Source organism: Rhynchophorus ferrugineus, unplaced genomic scaffold (genome assembly GCF_030347505.1).
Source record: "Rhynchophorus ferrugineus isolate W39M unplaced genomic scaffold, kcgeb_rfMv2 rfM3, whole genome shotgun sequence".
Taxonomy (NCBI): domain Eukaryota; kingdom Metazoa; phylum Arthropoda; class Insecta; order Coleoptera; family Curculionidae; genus Rhynchophorus; species Rhynchophorus ferrugineus.
Window position 1 is genome coordinate 4,119,209 of NW_027472582.1, and position 17,742 is coordinate 4,136,950.

A 17,742-nucleotide genomic window follows, 5' to 3' on the forward strand; every position below is an offset into this window, starting at 1 on the left:
TATATACGTGCTTATTAATCGAATATTGGTTCGAAATTCACTATAACAATACATGCACAGTTAATTTTTAAATAACCAGTCTATAAAAAAGAATATTTTACATGTTTTTCCAATGAAATAATTTATGGAGCTTAGTTTTTTTACAATAGTATATTTAATATAATGCACATACATATACAAACGTAGGATATAACGACTTTACTCACCCAATAGGATCCATTTTGGTTTGGTACGAGATTGAGGCTTAGTACATGTCACTCGCTAAACGAACTTAATCAATCTGCAACAAATAATTTATAAATCAGTGTAATCCTCGCCACTATTATCGTTGGTAATTATTTTATCTAGGATTTCGCAGGCTCGTCATCATTACACACTTTTGATTTATCGCTGACGACCTTCACATATTTTTTAAAGAATCATATCTGAAGTGTTTGAATCGTTAATTGGCGATAAAACCTGATACAATACCGTTATGTGTTTTTATTTGCAGCAGTATTAAAGAATTAGCAGAATAATTATTGTGGAGTACGTCGATTTTCAGGGAATATCGTTTTGTTTACTAAAAATTGATTGTTTAGTAGCGCCGACAAGATTTACGAAATTGTCATGATTCATTATATAATGTAATAATCCTCAAAAAATCATCTGGTGAGCTCTTAAGATGTTTTTCAAGTATTCGAGTACTTCAGAAATTCGTGAAATTATTAAGTTTTGTAGAAATAACGAAAATTTTTTCAGATTAAAAAGGTAGAAAGGTGAACAGGAAACAATAAGTTTGGAGTGATATTACATTTTGTTTAGTCTGAGAGCTGAACGTCGCATAATTAAGTGGTTTTTTTTTCACTGCTACGACGATATAGGTATTTATTACGTGTTTCTATTTAATTCAAGAAAATATTTTATTTTGTAATATAAAACGATTCATGCTTATTGGGGAAAGCAAAAAGAATCAATGAAGTCATACTATGGCACGTTTGAAGGAGGGCATTCCATAGAACATTCTACATATAAAGGTACTATCAGTCCATTACTAAGTCAAGTGTTAAAGCTTCAGAAAATCTTTGAAAATTGAGTTTCCTCAAATATTTCTTTTAACATAGGCAATACAGTACATGTTTAAGTGCAAGTCAGTGTTAAAATTCGTATGATTGCTAATCCTATAATAAGTGTTGATGAAGAGATGTTGATGAAATCCTTAAACAAATCGAAGAGAATAAAGAAATCGATAAAGAAAACCAATTGGTAACCTCCTCAAGAGTCAGGTGTTTAGTACATATATATGTATATGTGTATGTTATAATTACGTCTCCAACAAATTGATTCAGCGGGATATCCCCTTAGAACCTATAACGAGTGTGATTCGAAGTATTAGTAGCTCTGAAAGATTATTAGTGCATCCTAATGCACTCGCCAAACAGTTAAATGTGCGCGATAACAGTGTAGTGTATAGGCTCAAACGCAAAGTACCATACGAACTAATTAATATACACGAGAGCTAGATTAAATAATCTGTAGCATAAGTTAGAATAGTCTTTAGAATAAGTTAGGATAGGCCTTAAAATAAATTGAAATAGTGTCTAGAATAAGATTTAAATTATAAGTTGTACAGCAGATCACTTACTGAAGCGATCTTCTACATGTTAGGATAGTGATATAATATAACGGAAATCATATAATAATTGCCTTATTGCCCACGGGCAGATTGTTGAAGTTCTAAAAGATTAATGAAAAAATATTTAACAATAATAAATAACGGGCACATAATATAATCACCACAGTTTCATTTCGTCTTACCCCCATTCACCGAGCCATATAATCCTAAAGTTTCTTTGCTGTATTGTTAATAAAAAAACTCTAACATATATGCACATACGTTCTTAATTAATTCACAGTCTCATGACAAGTCTAATCTCCGTCCACCGTTACATCATAACGATGCCTGAACTTGACATTGACTTATTGAATAATCGGAACGTATATATAGATAGATATAGGCTCGTGAGTGAACCATATGGCCGTCTCGAAGGCCCGATCATTTAATCATCATTGCGCTCGTTTACCATATCCTTGAAACGCCAATTTTCTAAATAATTAACGACACGGCTGACGTATTTAAGATTTCACGAAATTAAAACAAATATGCTATTGTGTTCGGAACGCTATTGAGCAGGAACAACTCGTTACTAGAACACTAACGGATATCGTGCATTTTATTTGTTTGCTAATGTAGGTTTCGATAAAATATACTAGTTTTACGATGTTTGCTTGTTATTCATATTTCGATATTATTGTAAAACCTAAAATTGATTATACAATTATACGCGGTTTCGGATTTGAGCATTTAAAACTGTTTATAAGGTAAACTGGAGGGCAGCAGTTTAATGGTCAGACGGGACAAGGTCTGGAGAGTACAGCGGGTGCGACGATATGTCACATCCAAATGGTTTCAACGCTTCTTCGATCGGTTTTGCTTTATGAAACGTGCTATAATATCACATTAACATGCCTTCGGGCCCATTATGGACGTTTATCGATCATTATATGGTTCAAATTGATTATTTGTGGTTGTTAGCGATTACTTTTAACTTTTTCACCAGGTTTCAATATTTAGTAATACACCGCGCCACTTTGATCCAACCAAACACAGTGTATTGTCTTGAGACCAAAACGATTTGGCCTTGGAGTTGATCGGTCGACTTCACCAGGTGATAACCATGATTTTTTAGGCTTAGGGTTTCCAAAATAAATCCAGTTTTCATCATCCGTAACTACTCGATGCAGAAATGACTTCCGATCATGCCTTTGAAGCAGTATTTCTCACACAGTGTTTCGATTTTGATCCCCATTGCGCGTAATCTGTCGCTAATCGTTTCTTGGTCCACATTTCGCGCTTCTACTAATTGTTTTTGAGTTTGACTAAGGTCTTCATCCATTAGTCCTTGCAGTTTCGAATCTTGAAACTTTTTCGGTCTACCAGAACTTCCTTTGTCGTGCACATCGAAATCATCAATCATCAGCCATATTTGAACTCTGTTGGCTTCATTTATCACTGAAATTGTTGCGCTTGTGATTCAGATTAGATTTTCGAAACATCACCTCACATGTTTTAAAGGTTAGTTCAATCATGAGTTTTCTAATATCAGGTCCGAAAAATATTCCTTAATAATTTAAATTTTTTGGTTCTCTAACGAAATTTTAGTCATTGGTCGCCGTTGATGAAGACGAAGTTCTTAAGGTATTTTTTACACTTGTATCTCAACAAATTAAAAAATTAAAAAGTTTTTTTGATAATACTATTCCGTCTCCTAAATTTACTTTAAAAACATGTGTACTTAAATATTTGTAACCCAAAATTTCACTTAAATCTTTTTAAACTGGATATGACATATGAAATGGATATGAAAAGTCAATCCGTTCATTTCCATTGACGTGTAATGAGATGTCAATTACGTAAACATCAGAGACTGGCACGTGGTTAAAAATATGCGCATGTAATTGGCTAGGACGTCTTGAAAAGACATGTAATTATACAAGTAATATTTACAGTGTGAAACCAAACTTGAATAATGGATACTTCCATTATTAATGAGATACTGAATAAAATATATACAATATAAGATTGGAGAAACTATTTTTCGTTTACCTAATAAATGATTTTATAGTCTGGTATTTCTAGTAAAACTTATTATAAAAGGAAATAATAGTCTTTTGAACTAGATATAATGACTTAGTATAATTTCTTACTTAGTTCAAAAGTTATTTATTGCACTTTAGAAATAGACATTCTAAATGGTTATTTTTGTGATGTTCTGTCTTTTCCCAAAACATTCACTAGAAATGATGTTAGTTTGCTTCTGTTTGTGTGGTATATTTGTGTAGTTTAGGGTTGGTAAAATTGGAGCAATTGACGACAGAACAACGCGCATCACTGATCAATCTTTCAAATATATTAAGCCATATTTTAACTCTGTTGGCTTCATTTATTACTGAAATTGGTGCACTTGTGGTTCAGAAAACATTAAAACTGAACTGCTGTTATAATTTAATGTTATATATATGAAAAGTGACTTACCAATCTAACCATCTTATTTTGGAGTAGAAAAATCATCATTAATCCGAATATCTAACCCAATAACACACACTTATTAACTTAATTATAAATTAGAATAAATTCGTAGCAAATAATTAGTTGGGCCATGCAAATAGGTTGCGTTAGGTAACATCGGTATTTTAAATCAAACTAAATTTAATATATCTTTCAACAATTATCAATATAACGTTCAAGAAATACAAGCACATATATTTGGATGGTGTATTCTTTAATAACTAGTACTTAGAGTCATTCTTGTGCTATAACGTCCGTCATAAGGGCGTCAGAAAGATTTGTTGTCTAAAGATTTCGCAGCAGCTCTGTCTTTATAAATCTTTATCAATTTTCTTGTTAAAAGTACTTGATTCTTTCGGGTCTTATACATCAATATTGTCTTTAAAACACATATATACTCATTGTTATATATGCTTTATACACTGAAATATCCTTATAAATCACTATAACAATTATTTCGTATCAAGTCTCACGTAAGTCTATTGTTTAACTAACAATTTATATGTTATATCTAATATCTTATAACGTTTTTGTATTAATATCATCTACTTCAAAATAAATCGTGTGATTTTCAAGCTCTTTAAGCATTATTGAATTTGTACGGTATGACATTGTATAACATAATGTATTTGCGATTTTAGAAATTATTATATAATTGCTTTTTGAAATGTTTTAAGGATTGTTGATACATTTTAACGGTTTCATTTTGATGTAAATTGAACGTATTATTGCGAACAATTGTTAATTGTTTTCACGTATTTTCCACTGCTAACAAAAGTAATGGTATATCGTCATTTTAGTAACATTTGAATGAGATTTCGAGATTATTAAGAGTCTTTTGATACCATTCAAGTTTCGTTTTCCGGTACGAAATTTATATTGTTGCATAATGCAGTAATTTTACAAGCAAGAAATGTAAAATAATTAAATGCCACTGCAAGAGAGTACCAATAATTTTTGGTACAATAGTGCCTTCTGAAATTTTCAATAATATTCAAACATTTTTATCAGCTCTGTTTTCTATTAGTTTCTAGAATTTTTGTAATTCATTCCATGACTTTCAGCCATACTATCTTATTGGATATATCCAAACATATATAAATGAACAAACTTTTCAGAGAAATGCCAGCTATTGCATTTATTGCCATTACATAATTTATCACATTTTTCAAGAAAATTGGATCCAACCTAACAAACCACTACCATTATTCAGAGCGTCATTCATATTCAATATCTTTATGGCTGATATTCTGATGAGATATAACATACTGACAGTTGCTGAGCTTAAGGTAATTATTTGTATACCTTCTCTTTTAATTTAAAAATAACTTACACTGGGTTAAGAGGTCTATTCAAAAGTCCCCGACTTGACATATAGATGGCGCTACTAGAATTAAATCCATATGTTTTTTAGTTAGCCCTCACCCTCAAAAGATGCGTGTATAAATTTGACAGCTGTCCGATTATTAGTTTGTGAATTATAGCATTTTGAGTGAAGCAACTTTTGTTATTGTGAAAAAAATGGATAAAAAGAAATTTCGCGTGTCGATAAAATATTGCGTTTTGAAGGGAAAAAATACAGTTGCAGCAAAAACTTGGCTTGATGACGAGTTTCGCCACTATTTCTTGTTCTCAGATCTCAGAAGAATGTTCGCTGGGAAGAAATTTTCGTCGAATGAAGAGGTGATCGCAGAAACTGAAGCATATTTTGAAGCAAAGGTCAAATCGTATTGGTACAGTGTCTTGTACTAGTACCCTTGAAGTGAATTATGTTGAATAAAAATTTGCCAAAAATTTTTTTTACTCTGGTAGGCCGGGTACTTTTCAATTGACCTGTTAGAGTATTATTTGAAATAAGCCAGATCATAAAACCATCTTTGTAATGTATTTTATGTTGCATAGCTTAGCATTAAACCTGTTATTTTAAGAATTTTTTTGATTCAAATGGTGAAAATAATGGAACAAGAAGCGATTTTATTATGCTAATGGGGCTTTCAACGTTTAAGTGGATAGACATTAGCTGAAATAATCATTTCCTTAAACGGTAACGTCATAAATAATAAATATTCATACGAAAACCTTCGAAATTTCATTCGACTAACTGGCGAGATGGCGAAACAAGTCTCATTCAATCTATTGCCGTTTTTTTCCTTTTATTATTAATATGATGCGATTGATTTGAAGTGTGATACGGACTTTGGATTTTGACCTATGGCGAGTTGTAGCTATTTTAATTGATGCATTTACTGGACGACTTAGCAATTTAAGTATAAAGAAATATAAGAATATTCATGTTTGCCTTACGAATTGTCATTGGCATAATAACTCACAAACTTATGAGTATTCTACTTATAAGTTCAATCGTTAAATATTAACAGCTTTCTTGTGAAGCTTATTACTAACTGAAAAAGCGGTTAATGCAACAAAACTAGCGCAATGTATGTGTTAGGCCCAGGACATTTCACTGCCCATGTGTTGGTCAGCAGCTAGGTATAAGGTTGTAAAATGTTTATGGATCGAGAATAGAGGAGACCTTATGGAAAATAATAAATAGAAGTAATGCGGAAGAAATTTCCTCAAAATATTATTTTTTGAAAAAAAGTGTGGTAAGTCAGTAATAATAAAGTATAAGTATAAATCATCCGAGATATATACAAGGAACAAGATAACAAGGAACAGAAAACAAGGAATAAAACCTAAAAGGCAATTTTCATGTTTGCCTTACGTATTGTCGGTAATAATATTATTTAAAATTAAAAATAAAATTTTATTAACATTCGATCAAAATAAGTTGTTAAAAAGAACATTTTTCGGGTTTTGTGATATTATCCACAAATCTCTCTACCCAGTTTTCACTATCAATTGGGTAAAAATTATAAAATATTGACACATATCCCTAATTAAAAGTAGAACTTATTGTATTGTATTCTTATTGTGGACCGATCAAGCTAAACTGAACTTGGTCTTATAAATTATTGTGTTCATCTATCATTAGTGTTTGCTTACTCAGCTTCTTTCATGAGATACAGTGTGTGTTAAGAAATGTACAGCAATATTCTGAATAATAAAATAATATTGCTACTAATCGAAAAAAAATTACACGTAGTGTCTAATTTCAAGTCAATATCAAGTATCAATAAGATTATAAGATATTCAACTGCATATTTTGATACGATAAAATGGAATTTAAACAGTGTTAATAATTCTTGTTGGGCATCTTAAAATATTAATTTTGTACTAAAACCATATTATGCCAACTATAAGAAAAATTTAATGTGTCATAAAGAATTTAAAAGAAATACAATTTGGCAACACATCAAATGTTGAGTCTGCTTCAATCCAAAAGTCAATAATTGGGTCTCAAGTTTAAGAAAAAGTTCATTCTAAAAATACAAAATAAATATTTACCGATGTAGGTGACAACATTCTGTTTGGTGATATCTCTTTATCTCTGACACATTTTAGAGTTCTTCTAATTCCATTGGTGTCAGCTACTTGAAACAACCAGAGAAAATACTTGTTTTCACCGGCCATAATGAAAGTTTCGTCCTATGTTGAGGAATAAAATAGTCATCAAAAATGTATTAAAAATAATAAAATATTTTTTTGTTTGTTGTTTTAATTAATAGAATCAATTGGAACATTCTGTTAGACAAGATACAATAACAGTAATATATAAAAATTCACATTTTTCAATATTATAGATATTAATATTTGTTTAGATATTAGTATTAATATTAGATATTAATATTTGTATCTTATATTACACTAAATAACACACTTTTAAACACCTTTAAAATTTATTTTTGATACAAACCAAAGAATTTTTTCATGTAAAAAGGTTTGATATTCCTCAAATTTTTATTTTGAATTTCTATAATTCTGAAATGGGTTAAACGTTCTCCAAGCAGTCGATAATTTCAAGTTCCAGTTTAACTAGTGACTAATTTAAAAACTTCGACGCGTCTGTCAATTTAATTACTTTTAATAACTCTGGAGTAAGCTAGCTTTGACTTTTCTTTATTATGAAAATTAATTTTTAGCTTTTGCGGATGACTATTTGTCACCAATGTGTCAGCTTTTTATTATGTGTACAATTTATTAAACAAATGTTTTATTCTTGGGTCTTTGGTTCAGATTAAAGTCCACCGTAAAGAAATATTAAACATCTAGATATATTTCGGAAATCCCACTTGCCTTCTTGGAAACTGGTTCGAAAAGATATATAATTAACAATACGATAATAAAATCATTTTGCCTAACAGAAACCTGACCCATACAATAACGGTATTATTAGCAAACATACTTTGGTTACATGAACTTTGGCAAACTGGTTATAGATGATTGACATCATGAGATTGATTACATCAGAATATTACAGGAGGATTCAAAATAACTAGGTTATATGTAACGTCGTTAAATTTGACGAACACTTCAATCTGTAGGTTGGTTTTGGTTTAGTTTATTTCACTGAATTCGCAGCTCCGTTGGTGGCATGAAAATATATCAATATATTGGAAATAAATGAATAATTTTATGTGTGTTTTGATCAAGGACAAATTGAGGTTTTTGTATATATAAGTCATGTACAGTGGAGGTAGGAAAAATACCATATGGGCTGAAAAGTCCCAGGTGAAACAAAGAAAAAGCCGTTTCTTTTTTATCCAAAATTGGCTTTATGCATTAACATAATCCCTATCAAGAGCCACACAGTCATTCCAGCGCTTCTATAACACTTCAATGCCACTTTTGTAGAACGATTTATCTCTTTCCTCAAAATAGGCTTGTCACCAGTTGCTGTCCATTCAGATGACCATCGTTTTGATTCCGTACTGAAGTGATGGATCCATGTTTCATCCGTTGTCATATAACGATGGAAAAATTCGATTTAATTTTTAAACTAGACCACAAACTGTTCAGAATCATCAATACGTACGTATTTCTGGCCAACACTGAGCAACTGCTGCACCCACTTTGAACAGAGCTTTCTCATAGTTAAATGCTCATGCAACATAAACCCAACGCGTTCTTTTGATATCGTTACGATGTTAGCTAACTCACGCAACTTCACTTTTCGATCATTCAAAACGATTTTGTGGATTTTTTTATGTATCGAAGTCAGCAAACCAAGGTTTTATTGCTGTTTCTGATAGAGCGTGAGTCCATATAACACTTCTCAAGTCATTGCTTTGCCCGAATGGGATATTTTTTCCCATCAAAAAGCAGTGCAAAGTTAAAACACGAGCATATTTTTGATCCATTGTTTTGGAATTAACAAAAGTACTGTCACTCTTGGCATAATAACTCACAAACTTATGAGAATTCTACTCATAAGTTCAATCGTTAAATATTAACAGCTTTCTTGTGAAGCTTATTACTAACTGAAAAAGCGGTGAATGCAACAAAACTAGCGCTAAATTTATGTGTTAGGCCCAGAACATTTCAGTGCCTATGCGTTGGTCAGCAGCTAGGTATAAGGTTGTAAAATGTTTATGGATGGAGAATAGAGGAGACCTTATGGAAAACAATAAATTGAAGTAATGTGAAAGAAATTTTATCAGAATATTATTTTTTGAAAAAAAGTGTGGTAAGTCAGTAATAATAAAGTATAAGTATAAATCATCTCAGATATATACAAGGAACAAGATAACAAGGAGCAGAAAACAAGGAATGAAACCTAAAAGGCAATTTATACAGTTAAAAATAGATTGGAATCAAATCAAATTAAAATGAAAATAATGGGCTTCTGTAAACATAGTTAAAAATCCTCATGCAAGTGGAGCTAAAAGGAGGTTCAAATCATAGTTGTTTTAGAGTTTTGCAAGAAAATAAAACCAAGTTTATAAATCAAACATGGTTACATAATGTACTGAACTAAATTGATTGTCCTTTGAATGTTTATAAGCATATTAAATTAGATGGTAACAATACACCTTAACATAATTAAAAATGTAATATTCAGTATTTTATTTTCTATCTATTTTACCCTATGGTGTTGAAAAGGCAGTGGGGCTTCCACTGAAAATGTTCACAGATTGACAAGGAAAAATTAAAATTAATCACTTTAAATGCATTTTTCTTGTTCTAGATTTAAAGTACTAAATTCACGGTATTTTTATACAAAATATAAACACGAGCCACTCTGTATATATTAAATTCTCAGAAGTTTCCTTTTACAGGTGTTCAAGTTTAACAAAAGCTAGTTTGTTACATAATTCCTACTTGATCGGAGTCTTTAGATTGCCTGGAGGATACACGATTTTTGTTTCGAGTTGTGGTAAATGTCAACAGTTGTTAGTTAGATCGCATAGCAACATCGACAGCTGAGTTGGTTTCATTTGGCGTTCCTATCGACACACCCTTAAACGTGTGTAGGAATCGAGACTAGATCGAGTCGATATATTATAGAACTTTACTTAAAAGTCGGATCCTGAAATCATAAAATGCTCTTTTTCTGGTTTATAATATAAGATATACATTCAAATATAGACTAAAGTAACATTATAAGTTGGAATTAGTTAATACCAGTTTGCACAACTATGTTTAAAGGTGCTGATTTTGATTTACATATCAGATAGTTGACAAATCTCACTAATGAAGAATCAGAGAAATTATTTGAAGAACACTAGCATCAAATAATTCAAGAACTATTCACATTATTGGAGATTTTGTATTCAATTAACTACACTGTGTGACCAATTTTTATTGTTTTATCACATTAAATTAATCTGATTTTTTTGTTAAAATTTATAAATTAAAGTACTATAAAAAAATAAAGGCAGTATGGAAATTTTAAATCAAATTTATTTATTTATATTATTAATTTTATTAAAAAAATATCAATATATATTTACAAATAGACAATGAATCAAAATAGCTCAGGTTTAAGTGGTCAATAGAAAAAATGAGCCATATATCCTGAAAGAAAATAACGAAGTATTAACTTTTGCTCTCGTGAAGTAGAATCCCCTTTCATTACAATCCAGCAGTAATCTGCTGACATTTTAGCATTCCATCTTCCTTGATAATACTCTTCTATCTCTTTTGTATCTTGGCGAAAGCGTTTTATATCTTGTTTGTGACCCATGATTCCAAGATTAGGAGGGAAACTCGAAATGGGAATGCAAGAAATGTATTTTTAAAAACATTCTGCACTCCATCATTTTACATTTTTGTAACAAGTCATTCACTAAAAGTTCAGCATTTTCAGCTTTAAGATCGCTTAAAAATCCATAAATTACTAACTCTTTCATGAGCATTCAGCAGACAGGCCTCGTTCTGGAATACAACGGGCGTCTCGCAACGCTGAAAATGTGGCTCTGGTGCGTGATAGTTTTGCAGAGTCTCCAGAAACAGTTCCCAGTTACACATATCAACAGGCAGTTTAAGGCGAATTTTGAAAACTAATTTGAGAAGTTTTCATCGAATTCAAAGCTTTTTTATAAGATTTCTTATTTGTGTCCTGTTTTAATTTAAGATCACTTGATTTGAAAAATAGTTCTGAAATATAAATATTCTTTACCATTTTTAACCATGGCCTTGACAAAGTTTTTCGTTAAACGAAATTTTATATATAAGTATCGAAGAATCACATTTTCTTGTTGACTAAGAGGTTAACTTTTAATGTTTGACTGATCATAGACAAGCTTAGTTGTTTTTGTGCAATTTTGGTATCTTTACGGTCCCACAAACACAAACAACAAACAACGAAATTTCGTGAAACCTCCCTGTGGTCCAGGCAATATAGCAACAACTTTTAAACCACCACAAACTTTCTAGTTGTGTTCTTTGAATTTGATTAAACCTAAAATTAGTTTCATGTTTTCATATATTTCTTTTAAAATCACTGAATATGCAATATGTATATGAATATCGCTGCCGTTGTGGAGTAAAACATCTTTTAAGCGTAGTTTTCACATTATTACTAAGGAACGTGACTTAAATTTAGTTTACATATGTTATATGCAAGTGCCGCATAATTTATAGCTAATAACTTTTCTTACATTCATATTTGTCAATCTAAATTTATTATGTTTTAAATAGAAACTGAAATATAATTAGTTTAAACATTATATTCTTTTTTAATATTACAAATGCTCCTTGTTCTTATATTTTTGTTTAAAAATATTTTGTAGTATAATTGTAATATAATTTCTACGTCCAGATATCGGATGCTAAAAGGAAATAACTATAACACTATGAAATGCTTTTGTAACAATGTTCGAAGGTAATTAATAAACAGTTAACAAGAGAAAACGCGTAGGATGGAGTGATTTACATGGGTCTCAGTGGCTATGTACACAATGGTAAAATATTTACTAGTTTCTATCGCGACCTTAATGAAACGTATGCCCGAATTTTTTTTCATGATAAGATTATTAGCGATAGCTACCACGAAATACTCACGTTATCTAATCATTTATGTAACGGCAATAAATTATTCGAAATATTAGGGAAACTGCTTGGTATAATGTCCCAAAAATTGGAACGCGTTCTACTTAAACACTGTTAAATTTTGATATTTATCTGATTTGATTGTATTTCCGAATTTTAGAAATACTTAGAACCGAGGGACCTTAGTTCCGCATCTAAAGTGATTCATATAAGTCCGACGGTAGTTTGATTAATGTTTATAGCTTGATTGTATCAAATAATTATATAATAAATAATGTATTAGTTAAGGAAAAACGTTCAATAAGTACACAGAAATCGTTAGAGTTTAACTGTAAAATTGTTCAAAAGTAATTTAAATGTACTTTGATAATTATGAGGCGAGTTTAGGAACTATCGTCATAATTCTCAATGAAAATAAAAAGGTAAAGAGTGATCTGAACTTGGATTGGACTTATTTATGAAGTTCGTGTTTAGGAAACGATCAGGAAAATTCCGGAATCAGCTTTCTAGGGATAGAAAAACAACTTAGTTAACGTACGCCACAAGAACGAGCAGAAGTAGTGACAATATTTATTGAAAATAATCGTTCCATTATTGCCACTCAGCGGAAATTGCGTCAAAAATATACTGATAGTTCAGTGTGTTAATATTCGTCACGAAATTGAAGAAATAAAGCATCAGATATTGCAGGATATCATGAAAAAGGCTTTAAAAAGACCCGAAAGTTTCATAGCGAATCGCGGTCACCATTTAACCGATATAATTTTTCAATTGCAACAAAAACATTTTTTTATGAAGACCAAATTTACTTATCTTTTCTTTGAACAAAAAGTTATAGGCAATCAAAATGGTAGCGCCCCACGTTGTATTTCGCTTCAGTTTGCAGAACAAAAATATAATTTTTCAAGAACACAGTGCACATGTTTATATAGTTCAAGAAACTGTCGTTAGAAGTAGTGAATTAAATTACGAATTGTTTTCGTATCCTACAAATCAAACGATTTTTTTGGGAAATAAAGTTTTCTGCAGATGAGGGGGTAAAAAAGAAGGTTAAATAACGTTAATGAACGTTATATAATACGGCTCTGACTATAATGCCGTCTGCGTAAAAACAACCTGAATGGTGAAGGAGTGAGCCGGAGTGGTCTGTTTTCTAATAGATGAGAACCCTCAGTATCGCTTTGTATCGTCGTTGAACAAATAACCTCTTCTTTCCTTAAAAATAATGTTTAATATAATATTTTTAAGTAAATTAATAGTTTTCTTTTGTTTAAATAGCGTTTCACATGTTTTACTTGGTGCAGTCAGTAATATTCCCAGTAGATCAAAATGCTGTTCTCTTTTGAAATGTTTCATTTAACCGGAATCAAAAAATTAATTATCAAGAAATGTTACTCGGAATGTTTTTGATGTAGTTAAATGTAGATGGGACAAAAGTATCGCTGCTGAAGCCGTAAGATCACTGAGGGTGGATTGAATGTACTCAACTAATGATAAGTTATTCTAATTAAGTATCATTCAAGCATCCTGGCCTTCCATTCAGGATCACAGTTCAAGATGTAAGGCCATCAAAGGCGGATTCTAGTAGCTTAGTTTATTTGCCGTAGACTAATGGAATCTGGAGTCACCAAATATCTGGGAAATCATTCCACAAAATAATACCATAGAATTTTGGGTATAAATAGTGTCATTTCAAAGATCTTCAGAGGCGAACTAATGAACGAAGTTACTCGCGATGCTCAAACAAAATTTTACGATAATTATAAGCTCTTTAAATGGAATAACGACCACTAATACAGCCAATACGATCCTGACTATGTAAACTATGTAAAAACTACCTGAATACTGAACGAATGAGATGGAAGTTTCTGTTTGCTAACAGATATGAACTGCCATTATTACTTTGTATCGCTGTTCAACAAGTGGCCTCCACTTTCGGTTAAATAACGTAATATTCTCAAGTTTAAATACCAATTAATTACCTTCACAATTTATAGTTTTTTAAAATATGTGACATAAACAGATATCCACTATTTTTTTTTAAATACACTTTTCATTACATAAATTAAAAAGCAATAATTATATAAAATAAATTAATTACCCTTCCTTTGGACGTAAAATTCTCTATAATTCTGATAATTTTTATTAATCTGTGATTATTTCACTGTATATGACAAAGAAAAGCGTACAAATGGCAAACAAACACATTTTGTCACGACTGTTTATAATTTGCGAGATATGCGATATAGGCAGAAACCAGAGAGAAATGCGAAAGTGGCAAAAATCTCACAATATATATATATATATATATATATATATATATATATATATATATATATATAATTATATATAATATAATTATATTACCACTTGACTCACCCTGAAATTCTTTCTAACATGTGTAATTTTTATTATTTTTTTGTTTTATTACCTTTGGTTCTTGGAAGTCTACAAATCACTTGTCCAATCAAATACAGATAACCATTTCCAAAGCGTTAACGTTAACTCACATCATATTAAATACTAAATAACTATAAAAATCTCTCTGAGTATATAGACTATGTTGATTCCCTAGCAGGTTTCCATAATCATACTCATGTTTTATAAAAGAAAAAAGTCCAGTCACTATGGACTTACAAATTTAGATAGCTAAATTTAGCAGAGATAATTAACCATCAGTACACAAAATATTTGTTCTTCTATCTTAAGTTTAAGATTCAACCAAACTCGATATTAAAAGCACGTTAATATCAAAATAGGTAGGTAGTAAAAGGTGCCGTTCGATTTTCTTTTGATCTTAGTGGTACAGAAAATTTAATTATGAATTTACTTCCTGTAGCGTTCTCTAGAGACTTTAGCACCAAATTTGGGAGCGGATTTTTCGATAACCTTGTGCGTTTTCACGGAAATTTATCTTAACCAGTATTTTTTATATTGGTAGAGTATTTATAGTAGTATTTATTATATTTTTTTATAAGGTAATTAATATTACACAGTCAAAAAATTTCACATGTTGTATATGTTAATACGAGTACTTAGATGTTCTATATATAATATTCTTCTACTTAAGTCTGCACTGACATATATATGCCTGATGTTACTTGGAATATCGTGGAGTGTAATCCTATTTAAGGCACACGGTAATAAAATGGCTAGAAATAGCTACATGAAAAACATACCGTATATACAACATACACTTAGTAAGTTCTAAATAATTTCCAATGTAAATTATATTTTTATTTATTTAGTATAACACGTGTGGTATATGTTAAACACACTTATAATATTCATTTAAAATTAACGCAGAAATTGATGACTATATTCGATGTGAATAAAATTAAGAATAAAGTTGTTTTTTATATTATCTGGTCATTAGAGCTGTGGTAACCCCGACGTAATCTTTCGCAGGATTGGGTTTGTACTCGTGAATGGAGGGTACGTGCAATATGGTGTATTTTACGTGGCCCTTATATTTTTTGTTTAAAAATTTTCAATATTTTTAATTCGATTCGTTTTCGATTTTACCTTCAATATTCCTTTTCATTTTATTCCTATTCCTTTTGAAATTCCTTCTATATTACATTCACTCAAACATTTGTTCCTCGTTAAATTTTATTTTAGTGCTGGAACAATGAAGCTTCAATTTCATTTCATTTTTTAAAAAATTTTTGTTAGAATTTTCTTTCACAATATTTTGAACTCATAGATTCAGTGCTCAACCATCGTTTGGTTTAGACGTGCCACCATCGACTGCCCAAGCCTCGTCAACAGGTAACTCCGCTGCCATCTGCTTTATCTGGTTGTATTTTTCACATTTTTTTACATTGCCAATAAATAATAGTCACATAATGTAAACACCACTGTTCCATTTCGTTTTACCTCCATTCACCAAGCCACATCATTTACCCTAAAGAGCTATAAGGCGCTTAGATTTGTATGGTATAACGTGTAAAAGAAGGAAGTGACTATACAAATTTCATAGGGCAATGATTATATAAAAGCCGGCTTGGTTGGCGTAGTGGTAAGGGCAGTAGGGGGATAATAAGTAAACTAGTTCAATTTACAGCAATTTCATTCCGCTTTTGATGGCCTTACACCTTGAAATGTGATTCTTAGGCTGGGAAGCTTGAATGATTCTTACTTGGAACGGCTTATAGCTAGGGGTCGTTGAGCATCTTCAATCCACATTTGTTGACCTTACAGCTTCAGCTGCGATACTCTTGCCCAAACTACATTTAACTATATCAAGAAACGCTTTGAATAATTGGATTAATTTATGGATAGGGGTCACTGAGCATCTTCAATCCACCTATTGAGACGCTACAGCTTCAGCTGAACTACTTTTGACCGAAGGCCACTTAACTTCACCAAAAAAACACTCGCAGTAGCTGCAGAACGATTGTCAATTTAACGTCAAACTGTGTCCATTTCTTGATAATTAATTTGATTCAGGTTAACTGAATGAATTCGAAAGAGAACAGCTTTATGATATATCGGGGCTGACCAGGTAAAATACGTGAAAGGGTATTTAAACAAAAGAAAACTATTAAGTTACTTAAAAATATTTTATTAAATATTACTTAAAAAGAAAAAAGGAGCGATAAGTAAGGTTGGATAGTCGCGGGTTCGAATCCAGATGGGGCTTGGTTGTAAATTTATGTTTGTGATTGTTTAATATTTTGTGATTGTCCTTGGCAAGACTACAAAATCCGACAAGGAAAATGATCCCAGTCACGGCAGTAATTTAATTTAATAATTTCTAAGTTGGTCATTCGCCAGTCGGTAGGCTTAATCTCGAGGACCGTGGTTCGGAGGCCATGTTAAACAGTAGGTTGAGATGAATCCTCATTGGTAAGAAGGACACTTTAAAATATATATAAAAATTAAAGTAACCAAAAAATGCAGGAACAACAATAACAATGTCCACAATGTTAGGACATAAATTATATAAAAATATAGAAAATATAATATAAAATATAACACACCCCATTATTTAATGAAAACCCATTTACTATGCTTTTTTAACTAGATGTTACATTATATACAGACATGTTGACTTTACCAAATCAAAATATAAAATTAAATGAAAACGTGTATATGTTTTTCAATGGAATGGATTTATATAATCAATGTATCTAGGTTTTGTAATTGAAACTCCGCTTTTAGGTAACTACTGTTGCTAAAATTATATCTGTGGACATGTGATCTGCATTTAATTGATTTAACATTAACTTAAGAAT

General features: G+C 31.0%; 1 protein-coding gene across 8 annotated transcripts in view; it reads right to left on the bottom strand.

Moving 5' to 3' along the window:
* Window positions 1-17,742, bottom strand: part of LOC143193740 (facilitated trehalose transporter Tret1-2 homolog) — a 67,827-nt gene that overhangs the window by 31,422 nt on the left and 18,663 nt on the right. For 4 of the 8 annotated variants that reach the window (XM_076400087.1, XM_076400083.1, XM_076400084.1 and 1 more), the window contains one exon: window positions 207-280. In XM_076400087.1, the coding sequence (XP_076256202.1) occupies window positions 207-220 (14 nt within the window). In that variant the 5' untranslated portion in view covers window positions 221-280. Of the gene's footprint in view, window positions 1-206; window positions 281-1,797; window positions 1,823-7,516; window positions 7,605-17,742 lie in introns of those variants that run through there. The other 4 variants (XM_076400090.1, XM_076400086.1, XM_076400085.1 and 1 more) reach the window with 3 other exon arrangements.